The sequence below is a fragment of the Brassica oleracea genome, chromosome C9, assembly GCF_000695525.1.
Source record: "Brassica oleracea var. oleracea cultivar TO1000 chromosome C9, BOL, whole genome shotgun sequence".
NCBI lineage: Eukaryota > Viridiplantae > Streptophyta > Magnoliopsida > Brassicales > Brassicaceae > Brassica > Brassica oleracea.
In genome coordinates, this window is record NC_027756.1 from 52,236,834 (window position 1) to 52,248,864 (window position 12,031).

General features: G+C 36.7%; 2 protein-coding genes across 2 annotated transcripts; one reads left to right on the top strand and one right to left on the bottom strand.

Annotated features, from left to right (window-relative positions):
* Window positions 1-5,992: 5,992 nt before the first annotated feature.
* Window positions 5,993-8,419, top strand: LOC106313312 (homeobox-leucine zipper protein HAT14). Its single transcript, XM_013751096.1, has 4 exons — window positions 5,993-6,398; window positions 6,750-7,066; window positions 7,172-7,251; window positions 7,832-8,419. The coding sequence occupies exons 1-4, from the start codon at window positions 6,077-6,079 to the stop codon at window positions 8,130-8,132; spliced, it is 1,020 nt and encodes a 339-aa protein (XP_013606550.1). The 5' UTR covers window positions 5,993-6,076; the 3' UTR covers window positions 8,133-8,419.
* An 841-nt stretch (window positions 8,420-9,260) lies between these two features.
* On the bottom strand, window positions 9,261-11,971 carry LOC106318623 (protein trichome birefringence-like). Its single transcript, XM_013756681.1, has 4 exons — window positions 10,767-11,971; window positions 10,499-10,691; window positions 10,225-10,418; window positions 9,261-9,968 (listed from the first exon to the last, which is right to left on the bottom strand). Exons 1-4 carry the CDS (start codon window positions 11,810-11,812, stop codon window positions 9,455-9,457), a joined length of 1,947 nt encoding a protein of 648 aa, XP_013612135.1. The 5' UTR covers window positions 11,813-11,971; the 3' UTR covers window positions 9,261-9,454.
* Window positions 11,972-12,031: the final 60 nt, after the last annotated feature.

The window sequence follows — 12,031 nt, forward strand, 5'->3', positions numbered from 1 at the left end:
TAGACACTTTTGCACCAGTGGCCAAGCTTCACACTATAAGGATTCTCTTATCTCTTGCTGTCAACCTTGAGTGCGATTTATGGCAGATGGATGTGAAGAATGCCTTTCTTCAAGGAGAATTGGAGGATGAAGTCTACATGAGACAACCTCCTGGTCTTGAGAACATGGTGAAGCCAGGAAATGTTCTCAGATTAAAGAATGCAATTTATGGTTTGAAGCAATCTCCAAGGGCTTGGTACCATAAGTTGAGCACCACCCTCAATGGAAGAGGCTTTGTAAAGTCAGAAGCTGATTACACCCTCTTCACATTAACTAGTAAGCAAGGTATTGTGGTCATCTTAGTCTATGTGGATGACTTATCATCACTGGTAGCAACAAGGAATGTATTCTCTCAACTAAAACTTTTCTTAAAAATGCCTTTGATATCAAAAAATTAGGAGAGCTGAAGTATTTTCTTGGGATTGAGATCTGCCGCTTTAAAGAGGGGTTATTCTTATCTAAAAGGAAGTACACACTTGATATTTTAAATGAGGCGGGAAACCTTAGGAGTAAAAAGGCCAAAACTCCATTAGAAGAAGGATACAAGGTGCTGAGAGAGGGGGAGTATGAGTCTACACCATTTGGAGATATCAAGAAGTATAGAAGAATGGTGGGCAAGCTCATCTATCTAACCATCACCAGACCAGATGGGTGCTTTGTTGTGAATCAAGTGAGTCAACACATGGGAGCTCCTAAGGTGCATCATTGGAATATGGTGGAGAAGATCTTAAGGTACCTAAGAGAGGCACCTGGCCAAGGAGTATGGATGACATGTAACAAAAGTACTGAAGTTGTTGGGTATTGTGATGCTGATTGGGCTGGAGACAGAGTTGATAGGAGATCAACTACAGGCTACTGCACCTTCATCGGAGGAAACCTGGTCACATGGTAGAGCAAGAAGCAGAAGGTGGTGTCTTGTTCAAGTGTTGAAGCAGAGTATAAAGCAATGAGAAAGCTTACTAGTGAGCTCATTTGGATGAGAAACTTACTAAAGGATTTGGGCATAGAGACAACAACACCAATCACAATGCACTGTGATAATCATGCAGCCATACATATAGCATCAAACTCAGTGTTTCATGAGAGGACAAAACACATTGAAGTTGATTGTCACAAGGTGAGACAAGCTGTGGAGCAGAAGATCATTTTACCTTGCTATACTAGAAGTGAAGATCAGTTAGCTGATATCTTCACTAAGGCAGCAAGCACTGAAGTTTGTGAGTTCATTCATCCAAAATTGGGACTCATAAACCTCTCATGTCATTGATATCTCCTTCATGAAGTGTTCTATTCTTTTTCTTTGACTTGGGTTTTCTCCCAAAGGGTTTTACCTAGTTGAGGTTTTAATGAGGGAATACTTCATGGCTTCCAAACTTGACTTGTTCCATATGGTCAAGCTTGAGGGGGAGTGTTGACATGAAGCAGAAGTAAGCTGCAAGACATTAGAAGTAAGCTGCAAGACTTGAGAAGAAAGCTGTCAGACTTGAGAAGAAAGCTGTCAGACTTGAAAAGTAAGTTGCCAGATTTGAGAATTAAGTTAGAAACTTATAAAGTTTTATAAGGATTTATAAGACTTTATAAGGATTACTATACTGGAGTATTTTATTGAAGAGAAGAAGAAGAGAGAACAAGACCGTTGAAGATATTTAAAAACAATGAATATTTTATTGTATTGTGTACTGAGGTAACTTGCCTTTAAATACTTGTATCCAGATCTACAATTAAATTAAAGAAATTATTCTCTCATTCTCTCTCTTACATTTTAAAATCTACATCTCTCTCATACTTTCTCTTTCTCTCATGTTCTTCATGTTCTTCATTCTCCAGAAATAAATTCTCAATAATTCTCTCATTCTAACAGGTCTTAGGTTAACAAGTTGACTACCATAAATTGGACGGAGTTCTTTGATTAGTGCGTTGAGTGTTGTGAGGTTACTCATTTGGTTTTAGGTTGGACTCATGGTCCATGACTTGAGGTTAATGTTTTTCAAAAAATGATTAATACTAACTTTACTCAAAAACAAAATAAGAATTTACTACTATTTACATTAGTCGTTTATCGTATTTTTGTTAGTCGAATGTAATAGACTAGTAGTAAATTTCTAATAGCTAGAGGAACTAATGTTATCCGGCATAAAACTCCAAGTCTTTTAACTAGTCAGTTAATTATAATAGTTTCAATATTCGGTTAATAACTTTTTGACACTTAAGAACATGGTTATTGCATGTATTTTAGGTTGGGTCTCTTAGAATAATATAAGATACAGTCTCTTAGCTTTTAACTAAAAAAGCTAAGAGACGTTTCTTAAATAAAAAAATATAAAAAATGTCTTTTAGCTTTTTTAGTTAAAAATTAAGAGACTATATCTTATATTACGCTAAAAAGTCCAATATAAGAGACCTACAATAAACATTTGTTATAGGTAAGTACGAAATTAACGTTTGCCCTCACGAGAAAGATGAACAACAGTAGAAAAGCATATCGGAAACTTAATTTTCAAGAAAGAAGAAGATGAGAAAAAGGGTCCAATAAAATGATTGCCTGTGTGGAGATTTGCCTCTTCACAAGCAAGACAAAAATGGACCCCATAGCTAGCCACCAGTTTATCGATTCATCACACAATCGCACTGTTGACCCCATCACTCCAGACACCATCATCCATCATTACTTCCTCAGGCGCGTCTTCACGTGACTCTCTCCCTCGTCAGCTCCACTGCTCACGTGCTTCTTGCATAATTTTATTTTTTGGACTAAAGCTTCTTGCATATCCGTTCGTTTGGTAAATGGATATTCTTAGTAAATGTCAACAACAGTAACAGAGTAAATGTCAACAACAGTAACATATCCACTGCTCACGTGCTTCTTTCATAATTTTATTTTTTGGACTAAAGCTTCTTGCATATCCGTTCGTTTGGTAAATGGATATCCTTAGTAAATGTCAACAACAGTAACAGAGTAAAAAAAAAGGAGGATGAATCTGATTCATCGAACCTTTTGATTTTTCTTTTCTTTTCTTTTTGTTAGTCAAGTTAGGTTGGTTACAAAAAACTATTATATTGCAAAAGAAATGGGATTATATTAATATAATAGTGTTAAGGTCATGCTTTACATGCATGCATAAACAAAAATAGAAAAACATGTTCAGTATATATACGATGTAACGTATTCTTGTTTTATAATTAAGTTGGCACGGTTTATAGACTCCTTAAACTGACTTATTTGTTACATAAATATACAAGTGATTAAGTTCAATAAAAACTACTATCTCTGTTTCAAAATAATTGATGTTTTGATTCATTCCACGAGAATTAAGACATACACTTTTATTTTAAAAATATCATTAAAAGTATAAACAAAAACTAATTCAACCAATCATCAAAAGAACTGTAAAACATAATTGTCATACAGTTTTCAATGACACTAAAATTAATACTCTCTACGTTTTTAATTGTAAGTAGTTTTGCTTAAAAACACGAATATTTAGAAAATTGTTATTTAAAAGAGTATATCATTTAACCAATTAATTCAACCAATTATTAAAAACCTAACATTATTTCATTGGTCACACAATATTCAATAAATAAAAAAGATGCATTGAAATATGTAAACTACTTATATTGTGAAACAAACTCTTTTTGCTAAAACTATTTACATTTAGAAACGGATGTAGTATAAAAATATCAACATCATGTATTTTGAAACATCAAAAACTCTTCAAAATATCATTTATTTTGGAACGGAATGAGTATTTAATAAGTTGTACATAGGGAGAAGGACACTCAAAGAAACATACATCTGTAAATAACAACACTGGGTGTCAAATTGTTTATGAATACACAACCACAAAACATAGGGTACCTCTAAAACACAAAGGAAATTCAAAATATGATGCATCGATAATCTAAAATGAAAGGAAGATAGAATATTTCCATAATGAATTTAGTAGGGTAGAGAGGAGATAAATAATTGAGAGAAAGATTGAGATGCCACAAAAATACTTGACATGGTAATAATAATAACAATAATGCGAGTATGCATGACTTCAATTATTGCAAGGAGCCTAAAAGCATGACACCCCAAATCTTTTATTGAGGATATCATCCGCGTCCCACGCGTGTGGGTCCTCTCACTCTCTATTCATGTTTAGCCATAACTCTACTTTCAAATCAAACTTTGTAAATACTAAATTCTAACAAATAACAACAAGATAGAAGACTAAAAGGAATAATAGTATGGATTTTTTTCGCCATTGGTTAATCATGTTACGGAATAGTGAAGAGGAAACTTGTCGCTCTATAGTGAGATTTTAAAAAGTCAAAACTAGTTTATGTAGCAATAAGCGGCAGATATTGCTCCTTCAATTTTGTTTGTACTGGTACTAATCTGACAACTCCTAACAAGTATATGTATAGCTTAAAATAGTGCTGAAGTCGCATATTAGTCACGTTATGTTATAATGTTTGGCTGGTGATAGAACTCATGAGTTCTGTAAACAGAACAGTATATACAAACACATGTATTTGTATTAGAAACAAAATTCGTACATATACGTTATCAGATATTGTTCAAATTCAAATATTAAATACTGACATTCTGACTCTCCTATATATGGTTGGTGAAATGAAGCTATTCGACTATTAATCCATGAATTATCAGTCAGACCCTACAATTTTTAGTAATTGATAACAAAGTACTATTTTGAAACCAACTATCATGTCCATCACATGTTACCATTCATTTACATAATAATGAAGCTATTTAATGCCTAGAACTTTTCTTGAAAGCAACTTGCAAAAAAGTTTTTAAAGAAGTTACAAATAATGGGAATTGTATTCATGATGTTTGGTAAGAATACATTAATCAAGTTTTTCTAGGACCATCCGCTGTGGTGATAAGTTTTGAGCCCATAAAAATGTTTGGCCAAACTTTTTATAACGAGAAAAAAAAACAATTTTTGGTCAAACTAAAAGGAAAGTTAATTTGATTGAGTGTTTTCGTGACCGTTTGATGGGTCATCGTTTTCACATTTTAATTCCTCTTATCATTATGTGTCATCGGTAATCATTATGTCTTGCTCGCCCTTCTATTAGGTAAATATGACGGCATTTTTTTCATGGAAACATTCCCTTCTATGTAGTTTTTACATTCACTTCTATGTAGTTTTTACATGTACAAACTTAATCATGAGTCCCTAATGCTGAGTTCTAATTTATAGCTCTGATTCTAGGAGTGAAGAAAATAAATCTGATTTGGATGCAGTATTAACAGTAACTACGATGTCAACCGTCGTTATGATCTGTTTTTCACTTCCAATTATTATTTTTCTTGTTTTTCCTCAACAACTTCAACTTTTCTTTTAAATCTCTTAAAAGTTACTAAAACCTAAATTCAAAAACGCCATCATTGACGTGTGACCAAGAATTACGCTGGCCGGTCAAACTAATTATGGTCTTCAATGATTTTCAACAAACAGTCTAATTCTTCAAGAAACTCAATAACATCTCAATGGTTTAGTATTAGTTCAACTGAATACCTAAGATCTGGTAAAAATACTAACAAGTAACTCTTTCAAAATTATCATATATTACACTTCAATGACTACAGGCGCCAAATTTTAGCAAAAAAAAAAAAGACTGCATCCGTAGTGAATATGTTAACATAAACACACAAGGCGCTAGTCTCGTGTAAGAATGAGGTATATATTTATATGCATTCACGTGCGTATGGTATGTGAATCGGCAGTTGTCGGTCAATTTCCTAAACTCCATCTCAACCCCAAAATACCACATTACGTATGCATACATATTCATATCCAATATTTTAAATGGAGGTGATTAAATTCAAAGCTATATTCTTTGGTAAAAAGTAAACCATAAGCTTGTTTTTGGTGCGAGGGGAAATATATAATATTATTTAATTAGATTGAACTTGTAAATAAATAAGTGGGGCTTCACTTCACTACATGAATCCATAAGGCCAAAGCAGATCTTCTAGTTCTCTCTTTCTCTCTCTCAAACTATATTCCCTTCGCAAGAGATGGAACTAGCCTTGTGTCTAGGTGACAATACTAACAAGTTCTCTTTTATGGAGAAGCCCTCGAAGACTAATAATAATCCCTCTGCCTCGTCGACCTCAACTTCCGACAAGGATCTTGGGTTCAACATGGGTTTAAATGTACTTGGTTTTGGTGGCCACAGATCGTTGTCATCCTCTTCGTCTCCCTCGATGGAAGACGAGAAGGATAAGAACAAGAGGAAACTAGCGCCGAAAGCAATTGATTCTGATGGATTTAGGGTTTCGTCTTCCGTAGATCCGTCACTACAGCTTCAGCTTCACTTCCCTTGGCTCCCTGAGAATAGTAAGGGTTTTAGTTTATAAACTAAAAATTTGGCTTACATACTTTCCTTTCTTATACTAGTATTTATTAAGAATATGATTAATTATAGGTTAATACTGTCATATTTAATTATTATGATTAAGGTGTTGATGGGATGTTGAAATCATTTTCCAAATATGCTTTGACTGATTTGTGACAAGAAAGAAGACCTAGGTTCTGTAGAAAACAAACTCAGTTGTGGATGTTTAAAAATTACAAAATTATTCGGTTATATATTCCACATAACCTGATGATTAGCTTTGGTTTCAGCTTCAGTTCCATGTTTGTTTTTAAATATAATTTTCTTTTAATAAAGAGTTTCAAAATTTATAGGTCGGCAAGGAGGAAGGATCTCAGGGGCAGCTACGGTTCCTGAGGAGGAAGAGGAGGCAGCGCTTAGTATGTCAGTGTCCCCACCGGATAGTGTAACGTCGTCGTTTCGGTTAGACTTTGGGATTAAAAGTTATGGTTATGAGAGAAGAAATAATAAGAGAGATATCGAAAACGATGACGTTGAGAGGTCTACTTCAAGAGCCAGCAACGAAGACAACGATGACGACAACGGAGCAACCAGGAAGAAACTAAGGCTCTCTAAGGACCAATCTGCTTTTCTTGAAGATAGCTTCAAAGAACACAGCACCCTTAATCCTGTTCGTTTTCCATAATTTTTAACATTCTTGAATTTCTTGAGATTTTTGTGTGTTTCAAATCAAATCTTACCCTTTTTACTGTTTATTTTATGTAAAACATTGCAGAAGCAAAAGATGGCGTTGGCAAAGCAGTTGAATCTTCGTCCTCGTCAGGTTGAAGTTTGGTTTCAAAACAGACGAGCCAGGTTAGCTTATGTCATTATAGCTTCATTTTGCTTTTTATGAAACAGCTTTTTTGTGATGATTAATTTCTGAAAAAAGGAATGAAGCCGACATGCATCACGAGTAATAATAACACATTGTCGCATGTCTATTCTTGTCAGTTTTCGTGCAAAAGCAGCATATCACTTCTGCTCATCATTTCCACAGATAATTGCTCATACTGACTTATTTACAAAAAGAAAACAAATCAAAACTCTTTCACAATTTAACCAAATGTCATCACTACTCTATTTATATTAATATACAAAATTGCTTATACTGACTTATTTATAAAAAGAAAACAAATCCTAACTCTTTCTCACAGTTTAACAAATATCATAATAACATACATCAAACTTATTTTATCACTAGGTGAGCTTTTGATCTTTCACAAAAGTTTTCTTGATTATGTTCTTAAAATTGGTATCTGTTCAAAGTTCCCTTAGAGTTGCTCATTTGCGTGAACCTTTTATATATACACAATATATCAAGAAGCAACATGAGTTTATATGTGACTTTGTCTGGATGCTTATTTATCCGGGGTTATGTTTATGTAATTGACAGGACAAAGCTGAAGCAAACGGAAGTGGACTGTGAATACCTAAAGAGATGCTGTGAGTCACTAACCGAAGAAAACCGGAGGCTTCAGAAAGAGGTTAAAGAATTGAGAGCCTTGAAGACTTCTTCTCCTTTCTGCATGCAACTTCCGGCCACCACTCTCACTATGTGCCCTTCTTGTGAACGCGTTGCCACCTCAGTATCACATCCCTCCTCGTCAGCTGCACACAACATTGACTTGTCCAAGTCATCATTTCACAGTCCTTTGATTTCGGTTAAGCCTGGACCGGGAAAACAAGTTTCATGAAAGCGCGTGCGGAATAAATGGTCACAGTTTGAGGAAATGGCTGAGTGGTTTAAATTGGGTCTTCAACTGTGTATATATTAAGATTTATATTCCATAGTAGTTGAGACCGTCTCCTATTTTAAAAGACGTCTAGAAGAACGATAATCCGGTTAGTGTTTGGTTTTCTTTTGGATTTTTTTTTTGGCATTGTTTTTGTTTGGGTAGGACCGGTTAAAACAGATGGAGGAAAAGGGTTTGGCATGTTTATCGAGTGAAAGACAAAAAAACAAATTATATGGTTTGATCTTTTCATATTTTGCAAAGCTGTATAATTCTTTTTAAGCAAAATGGTGTCTCGTCCATAGAAAACTCACCAAGTGTGTCCTCCAACATCAAGACATAGTCAAGGCCGTTCTCAGATGTGAAGTACGGAATAGGTAAATTAAGTTGCATGTTGTAGTATTTCAGAGTTATTTTTACTCTCGGTTTGGAGAACTGATGAGTCAACTGAGCTTAGGGTTCGGGAAGTTGGCTTGAGCCTGAGCAATACAACTGGAAATGCCGAATGGTACTTATGGAGAATTAGCCAAGAGGAAAAAAAGCTCAAAGGTTCTTTGGGTGCTTTTTCAAGCTTTTTTCAATTTAAGCATCCATAATCTTAGTTTCTACACAACATAAACGCATTTAGCACATCTGCTTTTTCCCAATCTCTAAACCAAATAGTCACACGTCCTATTAATTCTTACATTAAAATAATTAAGCAGATAAGAGTAACGTGGAAAAATAACTGCATCAGGTTGGATCCGATCGCACTGAACTCATAAAAGTAAGTTGACCTAACGGACTTTTTAAGACCTTCCTAGTAAAAAAAAAAAATCCAAACATCCCATGTGAACGTCGTTACCAAACCCGTTTGTCTTCAGCTCCTATATTTTATTTTCCCGAAACTGGACAAATCCTATAATCTATAATTTAACTGTCGGTGGTCGACAATCTGTCACATCCATAGACTATAGTTCCAAATGCAAATTCGTGCGTTTACATTTCATCTTTTTTCTTAAAACTAAAAACCTTAATCCACCAACAAAAAGAAGAAAAGTCCCAAACCATGCTCCACAGATCATCAACAGCGATTAATATAAAAAAAAATATTAATATGTAACTTCTCTTTGGAGGTATAAAGCATTTACAACAAAATAGTGGAAAATATATCCGAGAATAAATCATATTTTTCATCTTTCTTTTTTACTCTACACATTCTATACTCAAACTAAAAACAATCAAACAGAAGAAACCAAAGTATTGAGAGATCAAACAAATGTTCTGAGATGGAAAAACACCTCTCAAGGATCCCGTCTTGCTTTGCCAAGCTGACTGAGTTTAACGAGCAGCTCAGCGTATAGTATCTCGTTCCAAGAGTCAGGAACTCCCGGGAGGCACCAGTGGCTACAGTCTTGGTACAGCAACGGCGTTTTCTTTTCTCTATCCGATAAGCTATGTTTCCTGTAGACCGACGGGTGACCATCCTTCCTGTAGTCCGTTAATCTGGTGATGTTTAGATACGTGACGGGGGTTTTCATCCCCCGTAACACTCTCTCCAGCACCTTCATTTTAGACGGGTACGGTGTTAGGTACGTCTCGTTCTTGATCGGCTCAGTTTCGCTGTCGCATGCTCCTCCCGAGTTCCATTGCCCGCCACTGAAATGCGAAGCGGAGTAGCCTCGGAAGAAAACAAGAGACTTGTTAGGATTCACGTTCTTCTCAACCCATCGACCCCATGTGGTTAACGCTTTACGGAAAGCTTCAAGTACCGCGAGTTCGTGATACACATTGCTTCCTTCTTGATAATAATCCTCCCTTTTAAAACCAACAAACCAATACATCAGTCCTACGCAATGTTCAATAAATCGCTAGAGAGTAACTAGACGCTAGATGGTAATTATACTTGCGCCTAAATCGCTAGACAGTAACTAGTCGCTCTATAAAATACTAGTGTCTAGACCGATTTTTAGAACATTTGTCCTAGACCGATTTTTCGAACATTGGTCCTACATTACACAACACAAAGATAGAGAAGTTCCCATTATAGATTAAGAGATGTTTTTTTTATTACCCTTTGGATGTTTTCTCATGAGTCCACCAATGTCCGGTATTAAAGACAATAATATCAGCTCCTTTGTACTGCTCTGAGGACTTCCCAACCAAATCAAGCCTTAGAGTCTCCTTCTTTGTTCCCTTCTTGTCAACAATCTCAGTTTCTTGAACCAAGAAGGGCGAAACAAAGAACTCCACCGTGCAATTATAATCCTATACAAGCCGAAAAAACAATGAACCAGTATTCTAACAAACTAAATTAGTTGGTTTAGACAGAACAAGAAGACTTTTACTTGGAATACAAAAGAGTACTCAGCCTCCCCACGGAAATGATGTCTCCCTCTAGCTTCATAGACTTTACTCTCATCTTTCACCGATCCTTTGAGTATACAAACCAGAGACTCCCACATGTTCCTATTCAGAGAGTCACCCACGAACACTAGTCTTCTTCCTCTAAGCATCTCCAGCAATATACCTCCATTTAACCTTCAATTATTCATTTTATATATAGCTATTAATCTATTATTAGAAATGAAAGTGTTGGTTTTTAAAAGATTCTACCTTGGTAAACTACATTTCTTAGGCTTCCACTTGAGTTTCTGAAAGTCTTTGTCGGGTCGTCCGTTTGATATACAGTTGAACTGTTCGTCGATGAGCTTACACGAACCTGGTTTGTAAAGCGGGTATGTTTCATCTCTGATCCATTCACCGTCGAAGAACTCACAGTTCTTTAGAGATTCGCTCCATTTCTCGATCTCTTGCTTCACTAAAGAAACTGAATCACCTTTGCTTGATGAACTGGAATTGGCTGTCAGATCTACCGACACGGGTGGAGCTGATGTCTGGTTTCGAACATCATCGGTGGCGGTTCGTGTCTGATTACTCGATCCTGTCGGAGACTTATCTGGAAGCAGAGGTTGAGAAGCTGGGTTGGTTCCGTTTACGACCGGAGATTCAAAGGTTGCGTTTTTAGCAGCCGGAGTTCGTTTTTCCGGCGCCGGTGCTTGTAAAGTATTGTTTTTGGCAACTGGGTTGGTTCTGTTTCCGACCGGAGATTCAAAGGTTGGGTTTTTAGCGATCGGAGTTCGATTTTCCGGCGCCGGTGCTTGTAAAGTACTGTTTTTGGCAACTGGGTTGGTTCCGTTTATGGTCGGAGATCCAAAGGTTGTGTTTTTAGCAACCGGAGTTCGATTTTCCGGCGCCGGTGATTGCAAAGTACTGTTTTTGGCGACGTCGGGGACAGGGACGGTGGTGTTAGAGGTGGCGTCGCTAGATCTATTGGTGGGGGTCGTTGAAGTGGCGTTGGGGATGATGTAGGAGAAGATCGAAGAGAAGTGAGATCCGTCTGATGAAGGAGCGGTGGTGGTGGAGGAGAAGGAAGAGAAGATGTTGGAGAACCAAGGGGAAGACGAGTTTGTAGAAGGGCTAAAGGCGAAGAAGAGAGTGACAGCGACGAAGGTGATTACGAAGGCGTAAGCGAAAGTTGAGGTTTTTCGGGGTTTCACGGCGGAGAAGAAGCTTTTGATTTCGGCTGCGGCGGCGGTTGTTGTTGTAGTTGTTGTTGTTCCGTTGTGAATCGGCGTATACTTGACGGCGTCTGACGCCATAGACGGAGAGGGGAGAGAGAGAGATAGTGATAAGTGGGGAATGTGGAGGGAGTTCGTGGCGCGTGACGAGTGTTTTGGTGGTTCGGTAAGAGAAAGAAGTGCGAAAATGTGTGTACGAACTTGAAGTGTTTTAAGAAAAGAGATGACTTTGAGAAAGAAAAAAACAGGGGAATTATCTAGACGACACCGTTAAGAAGATGACTTAAAGTGGAGAGTTTA

What these genes read in the sequence shown, in the direction of transcription:
- LOC106313312 (XM_013751096.1), top strand. Translation starts at nt 6,077, where the DNA reads ATGGAACTAGCCTTGTGTCTAGGTGACAATACTAACAAGTTCTCTTTT. An exon ending in CCCTTGGCTCCCTGAGAATA is followed by an intron (nt 6,399 to 6,749) that starts GTAAGGGTTTTA and finishes CAAAATTTATAG; the next exon opens with GTCGGCAAGGAGGAAGGATC. An exon ending in TTTCAAAACAGACGAGCCAG is followed by an intron (nt 7,252 to 7,831) that starts GTTAGCTTATGT and finishes TGTAATTGACAG; the next exon opens with GACAAAGCTGAAGCAAACGG.
- LOC106318623 (XM_013756681.1), bottom strand. Translation starts at nt 11,812, where the DNA reads ATGGCGTCAGACGCCGTCAAGTATACGCCGATTCACAACGGAACAACA. An exon ending in AAGAAATGTAGTTTACCAAG is followed by an intron (nt 10,692 to 10,766) that starts GTAGAATCTTTT and finishes GAATAATTGAAG; the next exon opens with GTTAAATGGAGGTATATTGC. An exon ending in CATGAGAAAACATCCAAAGG is followed by an intron (nt 9,969 to 10,224) that starts GTAATAAAAAAA and finishes TGGTTTTAAAAG; the next exon opens with GGAGGATTATTATCAAGAAG.